The sequence below is a fragment of the Trachypithecus francoisi genome, unplaced genomic scaffold (genome assembly GCF_009764315.1).
Source record: "Trachypithecus francoisi isolate TF-2019V2 unplaced genomic scaffold, Tfra_2.0 Lachesis_group13, whole genome shotgun sequence".
NCBI classification, from domain to species: domain Eukaryota; kingdom Metazoa; phylum Chordata; class Mammalia; order Primates; family Cercopithecidae; genus Trachypithecus; species Trachypithecus francoisi.
In genome coordinates this window covers 65,990,189-66,005,211 of record NW_022681458.1, presented here as the reverse complement: position 1 = coordinate 66,005,211, position 15,023 = coordinate 65,990,189, and the positions used below count along the sequence as shown (strand labels likewise).

Sequence of the window (15,023 nt, the reverse complement as noted above, 5' to 3'; positions counted from 1 at the left end):
TATTATATGGATTTAAATATGTTGTTTTAAGAGATTCTCATAACCCTGGATGCCACAGTTAAAAAACAAACACTAGCACAAACCATTTTGCAATCTCTTAACAAATAAAATTGCCTTGATTTAAATAACATTTATTTTACATGACCAAACACAATAAATAACGTAATATACAAAGCTTTATAATTATTGCACATTTGTAAAATATCTTACAGTTAAGTTCATACATCCAGCAATATTTAAAGCACGAAGACTTTATTTACAGTTTTATTTTAATATAATAACCAGATCCAATGGACCTAACATATGATGAATTTATGTTAATTTTACCAACCAGCGTTCTCATCAATCATATATATTTTTTGGGGGAAATGTAAACATTATTGCCTAAAGTACCTTATATACATCTGTTAGCTGATCGTAACAAAGGACCTTAACAATCTAAATAGGTAAAGCTGATAAAGGGTACCATATTTTGGTTTATTTTATTTAGCCTTAAATTATATATTAATATTTTTAAAAATGTAAACTCAGTGAATAAGAGCTGGTATAATCAACATTTTACATAAGTAGTCTCATGTTTTTAAAAACAAAAACTTAAGCTTTAGATCATTGCCATTTCATTGGGGAGTTCTCTAATATTTTATGGTAATATTTTAATAGATCCCAGGAATTTTGAAATACTGTTTCCCCTTTATATATTTTCCATTTGATGGAAATAATTTCTCCTGGAAAACTAATTCTTTCAAAAGTTTACTGAAAGCCTATATTTAGGAAATGATATTTTAAAATCCAGTGTCTTTAAAATAACAATAATATGTCAGGACACAAATTTGAAATAAACCACAGAAAATAGTGCCAATGTGTATGTATACATGAATATGTGTGTATCTCTTACATATGTATTTAAGAGCACGGATATATATATATGCATATACATACATATACATATATATACACATACACAAACACATGTAGGTAGCCTACCTACATTTTAATACACATACACACACATACCCACTTCGCTGGGCCTAAACATGCACTAGCAAGTTATTTTAGGGCTTCAACTCTTCAGAAAATCTCATTATGTGAGGAGCGAAGTGGCTCTGCGGGGAACATTATGGAAATATCTAGGCTTGATTTAATGAGGCTGTTCACATTGGTGGAATATCAACTTAACAGAGAAAAGTCTACCCAGGGCGTCCAAGTTACCAAAATGAAATTGGCAATTGAGATGATAAGAACGTGGCTTTCTTCTGCGAAATCACTTCAGGTAACAGAGATAACATTAAATAACATACATTCTATGCACCAAGAACAATGTTTTATGTACCGAGTCTCTTATCCGTCTCTCCTAATGACTTCCCTTAGCGGGTTGTTAGTACTTGACAGCAGGTCTCCGTGCGGGGAACTTTTCTCCAATTCCACATTCAAAGGAGGTCCATCAGAGAGCATGATTGGCAATTTTCGTCATAATCTGCACATTATTAGCATCAAAATTGACGTGGCAGTTAACACTGGTGGGTTTTGATGTACCTTTCTTCAAGTTCAAGTAAACCCCTCCAGTAGCTGGGTTGGCAGAGCGGGTCTCAGCAACCCAGCGGTGGCTTTGCAGAGGCGAAGACGCAATAGACATGCGTGAGAAATATGCCAAGAACCATTTCACCCGAGGAAAAGCAAAGCGAGGAGGGAAGGGGACGAGGGGCATAGAGAGTTCTAACTTAGAAAAGTGTCTAAAGAAATGCTTTAGGATAATACTAATATATCTAGAGATTCAAGTATTTCCCAGATCGAGTGGAACCCGGTAGTTGGAAAACTGAGCTAAAAAAGCCTCTTCAAATACTACAGCGATCTATCAATCTTGCCCCCACCCCCAACCCCTTCTTTTCCTTTCCCTGGCCTGGCTGTGGCATCCTGTTTTGCCATCACTTTGTGCATAAAATATGCAAGATGCTTCCATTCCATCAGCACTGAAACCAAAGACCAAAAGAGAGAACGGTGTTGGACTGAGAAGGAGGCGGCGCAAGGGCCACCCCTTCCAGCACCTCGGGTTTGTCCTTCCCAGGGAAGGCGGCCACACCCTACCCGCCTTGCTCCTGAACGCTGTAAACAATCTCACAAACACAACCGCCGCTGCCCAGGCTCTCCATCCGCCCTCCCGGCCTTCTCAGACCTCCGTTCTCCCGCTCTCTTCGGGCAGGGTCCCTAACAAGCTCAGGCTGAAGAAACATTTGCCACCTCCCCCACCCTCGTTGAAAGAAAAGGAAGGATGGAAGAAAAACAGCAGCAGCGAGAAACCTACGGGGCGACTCCTCCCCCGCCCCCAAGCACCAGCGCACAGCATCCCCCTCTGTCTTTGTTGTGGTTCTCCGCTGCTTCGGGCCACGCGGTTCAGCCAAGCAACCCGGGCCTGAGAGCGCACAGCCAGAACTAGCTTAGGTGGCGAGGGGTTTGTCTTTGGGGAACCAAGCGCTCAGGACAGAGGTGGCAAGTGGGTCCTGGGAGCCAGAAAACAGAGAGAAGGGCAGACGGCTGGGTGGCAAATACAAAAATAGAAATAATTTAGGGGGATGCCCGCCAGGCTTCTGCGCCTGCTCTTTCTCCCCCAATTCGGGGCAGGTTCCCTTCGGCCTCCGGCGCCCCGGGGCGCCCCCTGGCGGCAGCGGTAGCAGCGGGCAGCGCGCGGAGGGCTCAGGGGGCTCACAGGGGACTCCCGGGCACACTCAGAGCGGCGGGCACGGCCCCCTGGCGGTGGCGACGTAGTTATCTAGTGAGCGGAGCCTCGTCCCTCTGGTCCGGCGGGCTCACGGCCGTCTTACTAAGCACCGCGGCCGAGTAGGGCAGGAAGCCGCTCTCGGAACGCGGCGCCGCCGCGCTGCAGCCGAAGTCCGAGCCTCCTCCGGCCCCTGTGCCCCCGCCGCCGCCGCCACCACCGCCGCCACCGCCACCCCGGGAGCCCAGGGCTGCGGCAGCTGCTGCCGCGGCTGCTGCCGCCGACTGACTGCTGTGGCAACTGAGGCACGAGCAGGGTGCAGAGCCGCCGCTGGGGGGCGCTCCGGCCGCCGCCGCGGAGGAGGCCGCAGCCGCTGCCGCGGCCGCGGCCGCGGCGGCCGAAGCCGCGCTGTTGAGCCCTGCGGCGGCCGCGGGAGCCTGGTAGAGACCAGGGTGGCGGAAGCTACACAGCAGTTCCGGCCGAGAGTAGGGGTGCGAGAGGGCGCGGAAGGTGTCCAGTGGCCGGATGGAAGTAGCAAAGGGCGACGAAGCCGCGGCCGCCGCGCCAGAGGCTGCAGCCGCTGCCGCCGCCGCCGTGACGCCCACGTGCGGGTAGTAGTGCAGCGGCACGTGCGAGTGGAAGGGGTAGGGCAGGCTTCCGGTGGCGGCCGCGTGCGTCATCATGTAGGTGTAGAAGCTGGGGTCTGCTGGGTGCGGCCAGGACATCGCCAAGCGCTGCCGCTTGTCCTTCATGCGCCGGTTCTGGAACCATACCTGCGGGGAGAGACGCGCCGCAGCCCGGGTTAGGGAGCGTCCCGTGTTCCCTGCTCCTGTCCCGGGACCTCTGCCCCTCCCGGACCTCTGAATGGTTTGGCCTACTTCTCTCCGACCAAGCCCAACCCCGAGTATCCTGTGCTCCCGCAGCTAGGAAAGTGTGAACGGCCGTGTGTGGACCGCCGTGGGCACACCGTCCTCAGCGAAGAGGGTCCTCTCCCCCGCGTCCGGTTGCTGCTGCTCCTCAGGCTTTTACTCCCTTACTTCTTGCTGCGACTTTTTTGTCCCAACCCAACCTTTCCTCTCCCTCCTGCCACCCACCAGTGCCGGTCTCGCTGAGCACCCCTCTCTCAATCCCAGGATTTGCACAGGGATTCTGGGCAGCCTTTGAAGAGAGGCTGCCGCTCAGCTTTTCTGAGAGGTCTCCGCGCGAAGTCTTGAGCCCTCAGAACTGCAAGGACCTGTCCCTAGGGGCACGGGTCCGATTTTGATATTGAAGGGATGATTTTGTTGGAATCGTTTGCCTTAAATGAGTGGGTAGAGCAATGTCTCCATAAACGGGAAAGGTTACGTTTCCACCCCTCCCAACACTATCTAATAAAGACATCATTCGTCACAACTCTAAATTAAAGAAAGCCCGTGCAAACCACAGGGAGACTTCCACACTCCTCCCCTACCCTGTAGAGTTTTTTTCTTTTTCTGCAGTGTCGAACGCTCCATGAAGGGCTCACCAAATCGCCTAACCTCCCGGCTATCTCTCCCAGACGTATAATAAAATTAATAACCTAAAGTTATATATAAATAAGGACAATTTCGTTGCATTTTTCCCCGCAAGAGGTTGCCCTTTTTTCATTGCCCAAGAGGAAAATGTTTAGGAAACTACTGTCTCAAACCAATCGATTTTTAAAATACAGTATCTTTTTCTCCATGTAACGATTTATGCGGAAAATAAATCTCCAAGCTCAAGAGCAAATGAAAAGTTTCATCTCTGGTTCCTGCTTGAGGAACAAAGACCAACTGGGCTTGCCGCCTAGGGGAAAGTGGGGCCGTGGATATGGGCGAGGGGGCATCTGGCCAGGCGTTGGGCACAATGGAGCAGAGGCAAGTGCTTGCAGCATTGGAGTGACCATTCGGGGGCCTTCTTAGATCCGTCAGGCGGGACAACCGTTCGGATTCGGTAGCCGAGAAATAAATAAGCCAATTCCTTTGGTGACTACCCCCGGCGGATTTCCAGACCTTCAGCTAAATCTAGCCACCCAGAAAGGGGAAAGGGGAAAAAGAAACAATCAACCTAGATGCCCCCGAGGAGGCCAGAGCAGGCACGCACTGGAATCGATACCTTGATGGTGGTTTCGGGCAGGTTGAGCGCCGCGGCCAGCTCGCACCGGCGGGGCCGCGACACATAGTTCTCCCGGTAGAACTCCTTCTCCAGGCGCGCGATCTGCTCGCGGGTGAACGCCGTACGGTAGCGCCGCACTTGATCCGCGCCAGAGCCGGAGCCACCCAGCGCCGCGCCCCCGCCGCTGCCTCCGCTGCCTCCATGCAGGCTTCCAAGGCCTGAGCCCGATGCCGACGTCGTGGTGCCGGCAGCCGAGCCGCTCTCTGCGTACCCTGGCAAACAAACGGCCAACAGCGCATGAGTGGCTGTAGGGCCAACAGCCCCGCGCTGGTGCTGCGCTCGGATCGGGGAAGCCCCGTCAGGAAGGAGAGTCGCTGCCAGAATTGATGGGGTCTGTCATGCTTACAAATTGCTGCGGTTAATGGAATCAATAAAGTTTGGGGAGCCCTTCATAAGCAAATAATAGAAACGAAATTAGGAGATTTCTTTTTTAATAATTAGAAATTGTCAACTAAGGAGGAAACGTGGCCGAGGGAAAATGCCTACCTCTGGGCGCAGTTTGGGAAGCTCTGGGTTTGCCATGGTCTGGAGACCGCAGGGCAGCTTTCTGTACGGCCTCTAACCTTTATTGAGTCTTCAGGGTTTCGAATATTTTAAGAGTTCCAAGACAGCAGCAGCTCAAACCCAAGCCAATAGGGGGTGAAATCTACTTTTCAACTCTCTCCAGCTGACCTTAGCAGAGACGCCCGGCGAGGCTTCCGCCGACTTACCCAGAAGAATACCCCCTCCGTTCGGCCCTGAAGGCTCAGAGGCACCGGAGTTCAGAGTAGTTGCCCAGGGTACCTTTTCCAAAAGCAACTCGGCTGCTGACTAAGTAAGGGTCTACCGGCTCGCTCGGGCTCTCAGACACGAGCGCAGAAACATTTTCTCGGACTCAGGAGCGAGGGCGGGTGGGCGGGCCTGGTGTTCCAGGCTCCGCAGGCCTGAGCCTTGCGGGAAAACTCAAGGAGCAGGACGGGAGGGCACTGTCCCAGACATGCGTCCCGCCCCCGCCCGTGCTAGGTCGGTGCAGCTTGCTGGTGGAGGGTCTGAGAGGGGCAAAGGCACCGGGAAGGGCTGGCAGGGGCCGCGGAGGAGCAAAAAGGATGGGACTGAATTGCGCGGTGCGGCCGGCGCGGTTACCTTTGCCATTGTTTTCCTTGAGCTGAGCGGTGCCGAGGCCACCGGGGGAGCGCAGCGCGGAGCAGCCCACCTCCACGTCGCTGCTCATGTCGGCCTCGGCAGCCGCCTCTGAATAATGGCCCGGCTTCTTGCGGCTCTCGGCGGCAGAGGAGATTTCGGAGGAGACGGTGCTTTCGCTGCCCGTGTGCTGCAGGTTGAACAAAGTGTCTATTTCGAATTTGCCCTTGGCAGGGAGGTCTCCCAGAGCGCCGTGCAGGGGGGCAGACGGCAGGCGCGGGCTGAGGCGAGCCGGGTGCTGCGAATTTTCCAGGGCCTCGAGCACAGCATTGCCAGCCGAGTCGGACAAATTGGAGAATCTCTTGCCGGCCGTAGGGCTGTGCAGCCCTCTTTCCATCAGAATCATCTCTTTTCTTATTCTTTCCATCATCTCAGCTTTCTTAAAAATGTCACAGTGGCCCTGCTGTCCCGTCCTAATGATAGGCTGCGCCTAGGGCTAATTCTCATTCAGCCCCAGCGAACGCCTCTAAATATTATTATCTCTTTCGGAGGGAGGCGGAAAAATTGTGGGATGCCAGAGCGAGGGAATGACTGGTCAAAATGACCCATACATCCTTCCGAGCCCGAGATGTCATTCATCAAAAAGTAGCGCCCGCTCGTCATTAAGGTACGAATGACGCTGTTCGAATAATCATTTATTGTAACAGGTTTATAAGCAAATAAATACACGCTCCTGTCAGTGGGTAATGAAGGCAGCTTCAGAGCAGACAAATAGATCCAGGTAGGAGGCGAGAAGAGACAAGTGAGGAGGAAGGCTCCGGTCCTTTGCCCGCTCGGAGCCAGTTCTGCTCGCCCGGGGGTTTGGCCTCGGGGGTGAAATTGACAGTCTGATTAATAGAGCGCGCCGCGGCACATTTCCCCCTTCATTTAGGGGCATCATTACGCTCTCAGTTTGCTGGGTTGCCCCTTAGGTCCTAATCATGCAGCGCCTTCCTCATTTTTCCTTGGACACAGATACGCATTAAATAATAGATAATGGTTTGACTTTCCAGGGTAGATCCTCCGGAAGGTTTTTTTTTTTTTTTTTTCGTTTTGTTTTAACATTTACAAGCTGCGGGCGTAAGTAGGGGGAGATAAGGGGGAGGATGCAGGAAGAGTTGCGTAAGGAGAAGACCTTGCGCCTCTCCTGTCTGGATTACTTATCTTTCGGATTTCAGAACCAAATATGTATTTTATTTAGCAAATAGGACGCCGGAGTTCTCTCCCTCCCTATTTCTTCACCTCAGCCTGAATGCTCTCCTCCCACCCCGGGGGTGGGGGGTGGGGAGAGGGAGAGAGAGAGAGACAGAGACAGAGAGAGAGATAGAGGGAGAGACAGAGAAAAAGAGAGAGAGAGAGAGAGAGAGCCTAGAGTTTTGAAAGCGCTTTCTTGCTACGTGGCCGCGGAGGTGCATTGGGCCGGCGCCTCCAAACGGAAATCATTAGGTCCTCTCTGATTTTCTAACTCCGTTTGCAGAGTGAGATCTGAACTCGAAGTCCCCGGTTTTTTACTTTTATAATCCTGCTGATAGCCTTCTCGCCTACGCATTTTCCCGAGGGGAAACGAACTAGGCTGAACGATTTGATAGCATAATTCGACAGCTAACTTTAAACACAGTGGAGATTTACAGCGCCATACGAGCGCTCCGATTCCACTTTCACGTTGCCAGATTTTCCCCTCACTCCTCAAATGGAATTATTTGCGGCAAAGGCGCTGGACTTCGAGGTCAAAAGAGGAAAGAGGAGACAGCCTTCTTCCCCTACCTCCCTGCTGCCCTCCCTTTTCTTCCTTCTCTTTCCTCCCCTCATCAACCCCAGCCCCTTACCTGCGGCCACAGGTATTCCCAGCGTTGAGTCCGGGCGCAGAGAGTCGCCGAACAGTCTTACCGCAGCTCTCTGCGGCCTGGGCTTGGCGGCTGAGCCTCTTGGCGATAACTTTGATTGTCATAATGACGCCGGTGGCAACCATTTTAAGGAAGATCAATCTTCACTCAAGGCCGTTCCTCATCTCCCGCGGTTGCGCCCAACCTTCCCTGACCCGCCCGCCAGCGGCCCAACGGGAGAGAGATTCACGGACACTGGCGGAGGCGAGGGAGGACGGGGATGGGACGCGGAGGTCCGCCCGTGAGCTTCTGAAGCAGCTGAGAGACCCCGACAATATGGGCCCTGGGCGCGGTCCTGCATCCCCGCATTTAGCGTCAACCCAGACCCCAACCAGGACCCCCTCCTCTCCTTTCTCCCGACATACCCAGAACATTGGGGTGTGTTGGGGGGGCAAACTCGAGATCTATTTGCCTATGGTTCTTGGCGCTTTCCTTTTAACCTTAGACCCGTTGGGGGCGCGTCAGGAATGTAAGGGGAGGCGAGGTGTGAAGTATATTTATATACATATATACACACATATAGTCAATGCCAAAAGTTTATCTTCTGTTCCCCTCGGCGCCAACTTATTTCCACAACTCGAGCTTTGCTTAGAAAATCAATTCCACCTATTTAAGGTAATAAACGGAAAGCTCGATAGACAGGCGGTGCCTGGGGGAACGGAAAACCGGCGGGGAACGCAGAGTGAGCATCCTACACCGGGACTGGGACTTGACCCAGCGTCCATCTCTGCCCCTGCCCCATTGGCCACCCAGCTCCGAGCTCCCTGAGTTCTCATTGCGCCGGCTTTGGGGCCATCAGCGCGGTAGGAGCCCAGCCCTGCCAACGCCCCCACCTGCTCCCTCCCTGCTCCGCAGCCGGGATGCCCAATTCTACCATGCCTTGCAGTCGCTGCCCCTGTGACCCGGGAAGGGTCCCCCTACCCAGTCCTCGCTTGCTCCAGGGACTGAATGAGTCACCTTGGTCCAGGCTTGGGTCGTGCTGGGTTGGTGGGGGGGGGGGGGGGGGGGGGGGCCGGGTGCAAGACCCTGGCGGCAGTGTGGGTGAGCTGAGGCGCTGCTTGGGCGGAAATCCGTGGATGCCTTTATTGCTGTCGTTTGGCGCCCCCATCTGTTTTCCTCGCGGTTTCGTCTGCTGTGAGTTGGTTTTCAAGTCGGAGACGCAGTCACTGAGAACTGAGGTGAGGACTGACGACGCCCTCCTCTATCACTCAGCCCAAGGGTCTCCCACATCTTCCCTTCCTCTGGGACCCGACGCCTCTGGTCCCAAAGGCTGCGCCAAACCGGACCTCAGTCTGTTGAAAGGGAAAACACTGTTTCTCAGCAACACCTTCATTCATTAGTGGCTTTGAAAACTATTTTTGCACCTTTTAAATTACACTGATATTGCATTTCTAGCATGTTTATTACAAAAAACATGTCAGAGACCATGTCAGCGAAACTACTCACAGTAAAAGACACCTATAATGTTTCCACTAAACTGGGTGTAGCAGGCAATAACGTTTCATGGGGTACAGTGACCATTCCATTCCAATATTTAATGTCCGTTTATTTATTTAGAGATTCCACACCCACTAGTAGTAATATTGGCTAACTTATATGAAGCTCTTATTATGCAATTCCAAGTGCTTTTTACATGTTATCTCAGCTAAGGTTCACAGCAACTCTGTGAGATTTAAACTATTATCCCTTTTCCAGAGATTATGAGCCAGAGGGGTTCAGGGACTTGCTGGTGATTTAAACTTATCTCCGATGATAAAGTCAAAAGGGTTGTTTAAAGCCTTGGGCAGCATTTTTTAGGTTAATACTCTCATTTTGCCTATGTCTTATGTAAATACAGGCCTACCTCAAAAACACTGAACCTATGTAGAGGGTAGTAAGAAGAGTGCAGTTTCCTTTATTTGTGTGTGTGTGTGTGTGTGTGTGTGTGTTTTGTTGTTGTTGTTGGTGGTGGTGGTGGTGGTGGTGATTTTTGTTTGTTTTTGAGACAGAGTCTCACTCTTGTTGCCCAGGCTGGGGTGCAGTGGCAAGATCTCAGTCACCGCAACCTCTGTCTCCCGGGTTCAAGCGATTTTCCTGCCTCAGGCTCCTAATCAACTGGAATTACAAGCCACCATGCCAGGCTAATTTTTGTAGTTTTAGTAGAGACAGGGTTTCACCAAATTGTCCAGGCTGGTCTCGAACTCCTGACCTCAGATGATCCGCCCGCCTCGGCCTTCCAAAGTGCTGGGATTACAAGCATGAGCCACCGCGCCCTGCCCTATTGATGTTTTTTGATGAAATACCCAAACTTGCACGTCTCCCAGAATGTGAAGGCCAAGGCTGGGAACAGGTCTGTCAAATGTCCTGGGTGGTTTGATGCAGCCTCTGTGACCATCAAGGCCTCTTACCCACTACCAAGGTACAGAACCCACTAGATAAAACAAGACAAGAATCCAACCTAAGCGTGCATGCTTTGGCAGAAATTTTTAAGATGGTATGGGGAGTACAGGAAGGACTTCCTTCGCATGGACTGAAAAGCTCTTTTTGTTCTAAAGGAGTAATGACTTTGAAGAGGCCTAATTTTTTGGTTCGGCTTCCAGACTAAATATTTGTTTCTTGAGCAGCAGCGGGTCCTCTGAGGTGAAGTAAACACTTTTGGCCTATGACTGCGGGTAATAAAAATCTATCCAGGCCGCCCGAGGGGAGGGGCGCCGGTAAAGCCGGAGCTGCAGCGAAGCCCCGCGTCTGCGGCTGCCGAAGCCTGGCTCTCCTCTTACGCGGGGAACTGCGGGCAGTTAGGGCCGACAACCTGCGAGTCCGCCTTGGGACGCATGCTCTCTCGACAGCTGGGGCTGCAGGGTGCGATGGGACAGTGGGACCGCGAAAGCCTGGGCTTCGAGCCTCGGGCTCCCTGTCTTTAGGCAAAGTGCGGTTTCCACGGCTGCAGGTTTCGCTGCATAAGGGAAAACTCGAATTTGGCGACTCCAGTCCTCACTTCGCGGTGGCAACTTTATGCTCCCATCCCTCGGTAGGCCAGCTTCTAGCTCTCTGTCCCTTCCGGGTCTCTCCGGTTGTTTCTGTCTTTTCTCCTCCCTCTTCCATCGCAATCCCGCGCCCCACGGAGGACGGTCGTGGTGCGGGAGTTGGGGGATACTTTCTTCCTGGGCTCTGGGGCTACGCAGACCCGTCGCCTGCCTGGAGCTCCTGTGCCCTCAGACGCCACGGGAAAACTTGCAGGGACATCTAGCGCCAGGCGTGGGGAACTGCGCGCCGCCGGACTGGGAAGTGGAGCCGAACACTGCCCCTCCGCCTCCCTCTCGGCTCCCCCTTCATACTTGGGCACTTTCCTCACCTTCAACCCTTTGCCCTGCCGGTGGATTCCCCATAGAGACAACGGACTCTGCGGAATGGAGATAGGTAGGTAGACAGACATTTTCTTTTATCTCAAGCAACCGACAGAGTGAGAATTTACTGGTCTTAACAACGGTTTTGCTAGGGAAGTGTATTCCAGGGACAACCCCTCACCTTGAGACGTCGGATAAAACTACAGCAAATTAGGGTCCCAGCTTTTATTTTCCAAAAAAAGGCAACAAGTTACTCTGGGCCTCCGGCTCCTGCCCCACCCTCCTGTGTCCCTTTCACAGTGAGATTAGTGCTTCTCTTCAAAGGAAAGAATTCTCACTGTGTTTGAATTTCTCCAAGGCTGGAGAAGTTCTCTCCATCCCAAAGAAGGGCCCACTGTCCTGCACGAGGCAAACCTGGTTCCAGCAAATAGTGTTTCTCGTTTGGAGGGGGTTTGGGACTGTTGTTGCTGCAAACGATTTTCATTTGATAAAGCCTAATCGTGTTGTGAAACCCAAACGGAACGTGTCTCCAAGGTAGAAGGTACTCAAATGTGAATTCCATTGTCTGGCTGTTGCTGGGGTCTCCTTTTTTTCACACTAGGTTTTGTTTGTTGTTGTTTCTTTTGTTATTTCCAGGCTGAGTAAAACTCAGTGTTGCCTGGAGAGGGAAAATTAGCTCCAAAGTTGGCAGAACACAGATTTGGTTAAGAACACTGTCCAGCCATTTCTGCTAGACTTAAGATTTTACTTTGGAATTAAGACTCTATTTCTACACCAAATATTTGGCTTCTTACAAGTTAATTAGGAGGGTGTCCTGCACTTCCTGATCTTGGCCATCAAGACAAATGCTTTCAAAGGAGTCCCCAGGACCCCACTCTGATAGAATCCTGTGATCCTGGCCTTAATGGCCACTGATTATGTGGTTAATTGAGCTCATTGCTGTCTTGGCAAGCAGAGCAACTTCAATAAATCTAAATCACAGCCTGTATCTGCCTGTTCCCCCAACCGAGGACAAGAGCAAAATTTGAAAGATCATATACTAGAATGAAAGGAGAGAATATGACCTCGAGAACAGCACTGATGCTTAAAAAGGATGCCTCTGGAGGAAAAGGAGGAAGAGGAGCAAGTGATGGGAGAGTACAGTGGGACTTTGGGCACCAAAGGGCCATCCTGAGTTTTTCACCAAAATCAGGAACAGCGGCAAAACTGGTTTCACTGAAGAAGACATGGATGTTTGGAGACATGTGTAGTCTCCAAGGATTTTCACTTAACAAAGCCTATTTCTGTTGTTAAGACCCCTGCATAATGCACCCACACACAAACACAAGGCTTGGTCTGTGCTCCTGGCCGGCTAAAGAAACTGATTCCCATTAAGTTTAAACCTGAATGAAATGTTTCTGCAAATTCAGTCTCAAAATTCCTCCCCTACCTGGCATCCCCAGCTTGTAAACTATGTGTCTCATTAGTTCATAAACAAAGCAGCCCTGACTTTGTCTGGTACTCAACCACAGCCCCAGTATCCAGTAGCATTTGCCCTGAGGTTCTGGGCTTGGGGGCCCAAGTGGACCAAGTCAGACCTCTTTTCCTCAGGGCAAAGCCCTCCCACAGGACTGGGACCCCAAAGGCTATGCTGGAAGCAGGTTCAGCAGCAGGATATCAAGGGGCAAAGCTCCTAATTAAAAATCTTCCTGGCTTCTGAATGTTCATTAGGATGGACCTAGAAACCTTTTGCCCTGCTCTGAGAGGGTCCCACAGGGCTTTTGGAAGCAGAGCCACCATTGAGAAATCCCTTTCAACCTGAGTAGTAATTCAGATTTTTCTCCCACTCCTGCACAATTTAATTTGCTGAATGGAAAATTCAGCCAAAAGTGATGGGCTGCTTGAAATCAACAAAACTTGACACATTCTTCCCATTTTCATTTTACTTTATTTATTGTTAAACACATAATTGATCATTAAACTGCACTTATCAGTGAGAAAATGAAGCAGAAGCCCAAGTCACAAAACCACAAGGATATTTAATTTTAAGAGACTGTAAGTTTGTTGGTTCTAGTTATATCTTAGGAATATTTCAACGAATTTGTTTTTTGGAGTCATAAAAAGTTAAAACTGTCTTCATGTTTTCTCTGAGGAAGAAAAAAGAGACAAAGGGAAAATAAAAGCATTTCAGGGTGGCCCATGGTTGGTGGTTTGGTACCAAAATTTTTTCATAAAGACGCAGCCAAACCATTTTTAAAAGTTAGCAATCCCGTCGCCTCACCACAGTTGGCCTTTTAAAAATGTCGGTCGAATTTTCATTGCTGACTTTTGCCTTGTTTTCCTCAATAGTGAAAAAATTGTTCTCATCAGCAAACTTCTATTTCCTATGATTTCCTGTAAAATTCAGGCCCCTCCCATCTCAAATTTGATCATGAACATGTCTAGAACTTCAAAAAGATGAAACGAATTTTCTTGCTTTTCCTTTCCAACACCCCTCTCATAACTTTCCCCTTTATTTGAGCCTTTTATGGTTACTGCGTTTTGCGTGTCAACACTCCTAACACCAGCAGCCCACCCTGAAATGCCAGGCCAGGCCAAGGAGGGCCTCCCTGGCTCTCTTCCTCATCTTACTCAGGGCATCTTTGGTCGGGGGACAGCGGTGCTGGGTGACAAGCTCTCACCAATCACAGACTTAGGGGAGTGATTTTCTTGGAGATGGGCTGACTTGGAGAGTGTGTGCCACAGAACTAAGTGGGCTCTGAAGGATCCCATACCTACCCCCAGAATCCTGGGCTCATTGGATCTAATATTGTTCCTAAGGCAGAGCCCCACAGTCACAGCAGGACTCTCATTGGTGCCCCATTAGTTGCTGAGATTGAGGGATGGTGAGCTGGAGCTCTGAGGCTGAGGAGCAGCGGAAAGGGATGATGAGGGATAGGGCTGTAATCTCTAACACCCTGGCAGTATGGTTCCAGAGCTGGATCTAGCCCCATCAGCACTGCCGTGAGCCCACCTAACCCCTTGAAGTCAGACCGTTTGTCTGGGCTGCTCCTATCACAAACTCCGAATTTGCTTGGAACAAGCGCCCTCTTAATTTGCCCCTCTCAGTTCTCTGCAGTTGGCAGCTTGGAAAAGGAAGCGAAACAAAGGTCCCTGGGAAAGTGAAGTTTTCAATTAATTTGGTGTGAGGAACGGGCGGGAGTGGGTGGTGACTGCAAATTGCGAGGCCGGTCGGCTGCTGGAGAGACACAGAAGTTTCACGGCGGGCGGCTGAGTGGCTTTCTTCCCCGGCGCCCTTCTCAGGGTCTTTCTGCGGGTCGAAGAAGGACCCGTGGGAGCTGAGGGGCCCAGGTCGGAAGCGACTCCCGGCTGGCCCAAGAGTAGAGGCCAGTAGCGTTGAGTAGGCATCCCTGGACTTTTGTCTCTGGCACAGATTGTCAGGCTCACGCGCCGATGCTTGTCTTTCATCAGTTTAAGTCTCTGCCGCCAGCCCCAAGGGCGCTTCGTGGGCATTTTCCGGACGGACAGCGTGTGTGTATAGGAAGGGTCTGCTCCAATGCCTCTTATCTGTGTGAAATGCCTTTGCCGGGTACCAGTGCGCAAGGTAGGGCAAATTAGCTCACTCAGATTTGGGGTCTAGAGGTCCACTAACTGAGGGATTCAGCAACAGGATAAAAAATGGGCCTGTTTTCACATCATTCTGATCATCTCTGTCCTTCGTCTTCATTTTGCTATGCAACTCGGGGAGCCGAGGAGAGGTGGCAAAAACAGCGGTTGCCGAGACAAGGCGCAGGCCTC

The 15,023-nt window shown here is 51.0% G+C and overlaps 1 protein-coding gene across 1 annotated transcript; it reads right to left on the bottom strand.

Annotated features, from left to right (window-relative positions):
- Positions 1-47: 47 nt before the first annotated feature.
- EVX2 (even-skipped homeobox 2) lies at positions 48-6,651 on the bottom strand. The gene is made up of 3 exons (XM_033232115.1): positions 6,005-6,651; positions 4,823-5,094; positions 48-3,483 (listed from the first exon to the last, which is right to left on the bottom strand). The coding sequence occupies exons 1-3, from the start codon at positions 6,429-6,431 to the stop codon at positions 2,761-2,763; spliced, it is 1,422 nt and encodes a 473-aa protein (XP_033088006.1). The 5' UTR covers positions 6,432-6,651; the 3' UTR covers positions 48-2,760.
- Positions 6,652-15,023: the final 8,372 nt, after the last annotated feature.

Coding starts and splice junctions, on each gene's coding strand:
- EVX2 (XM_033232115.1), bottom strand. CDS start 6,431: ATGATGGAAAGAATAAGAAAAGAGATGATTCTGATGGAAAGAGGGCTG. Junction 5,095..6,004: donor CAAGGAAAACAATGGCAAAG/GTAACCGCGCCG, acceptor TTTGTTTGCCAG/GGTACGCAGAGAGCGGCTCG. Junction 3,484..4,822: donor TGCCCGAAACCACCATCAAG/GTATCGATTCCA, acceptor CTCTCCCCGCAG/GTATGGTTCCAGAACCGGCG.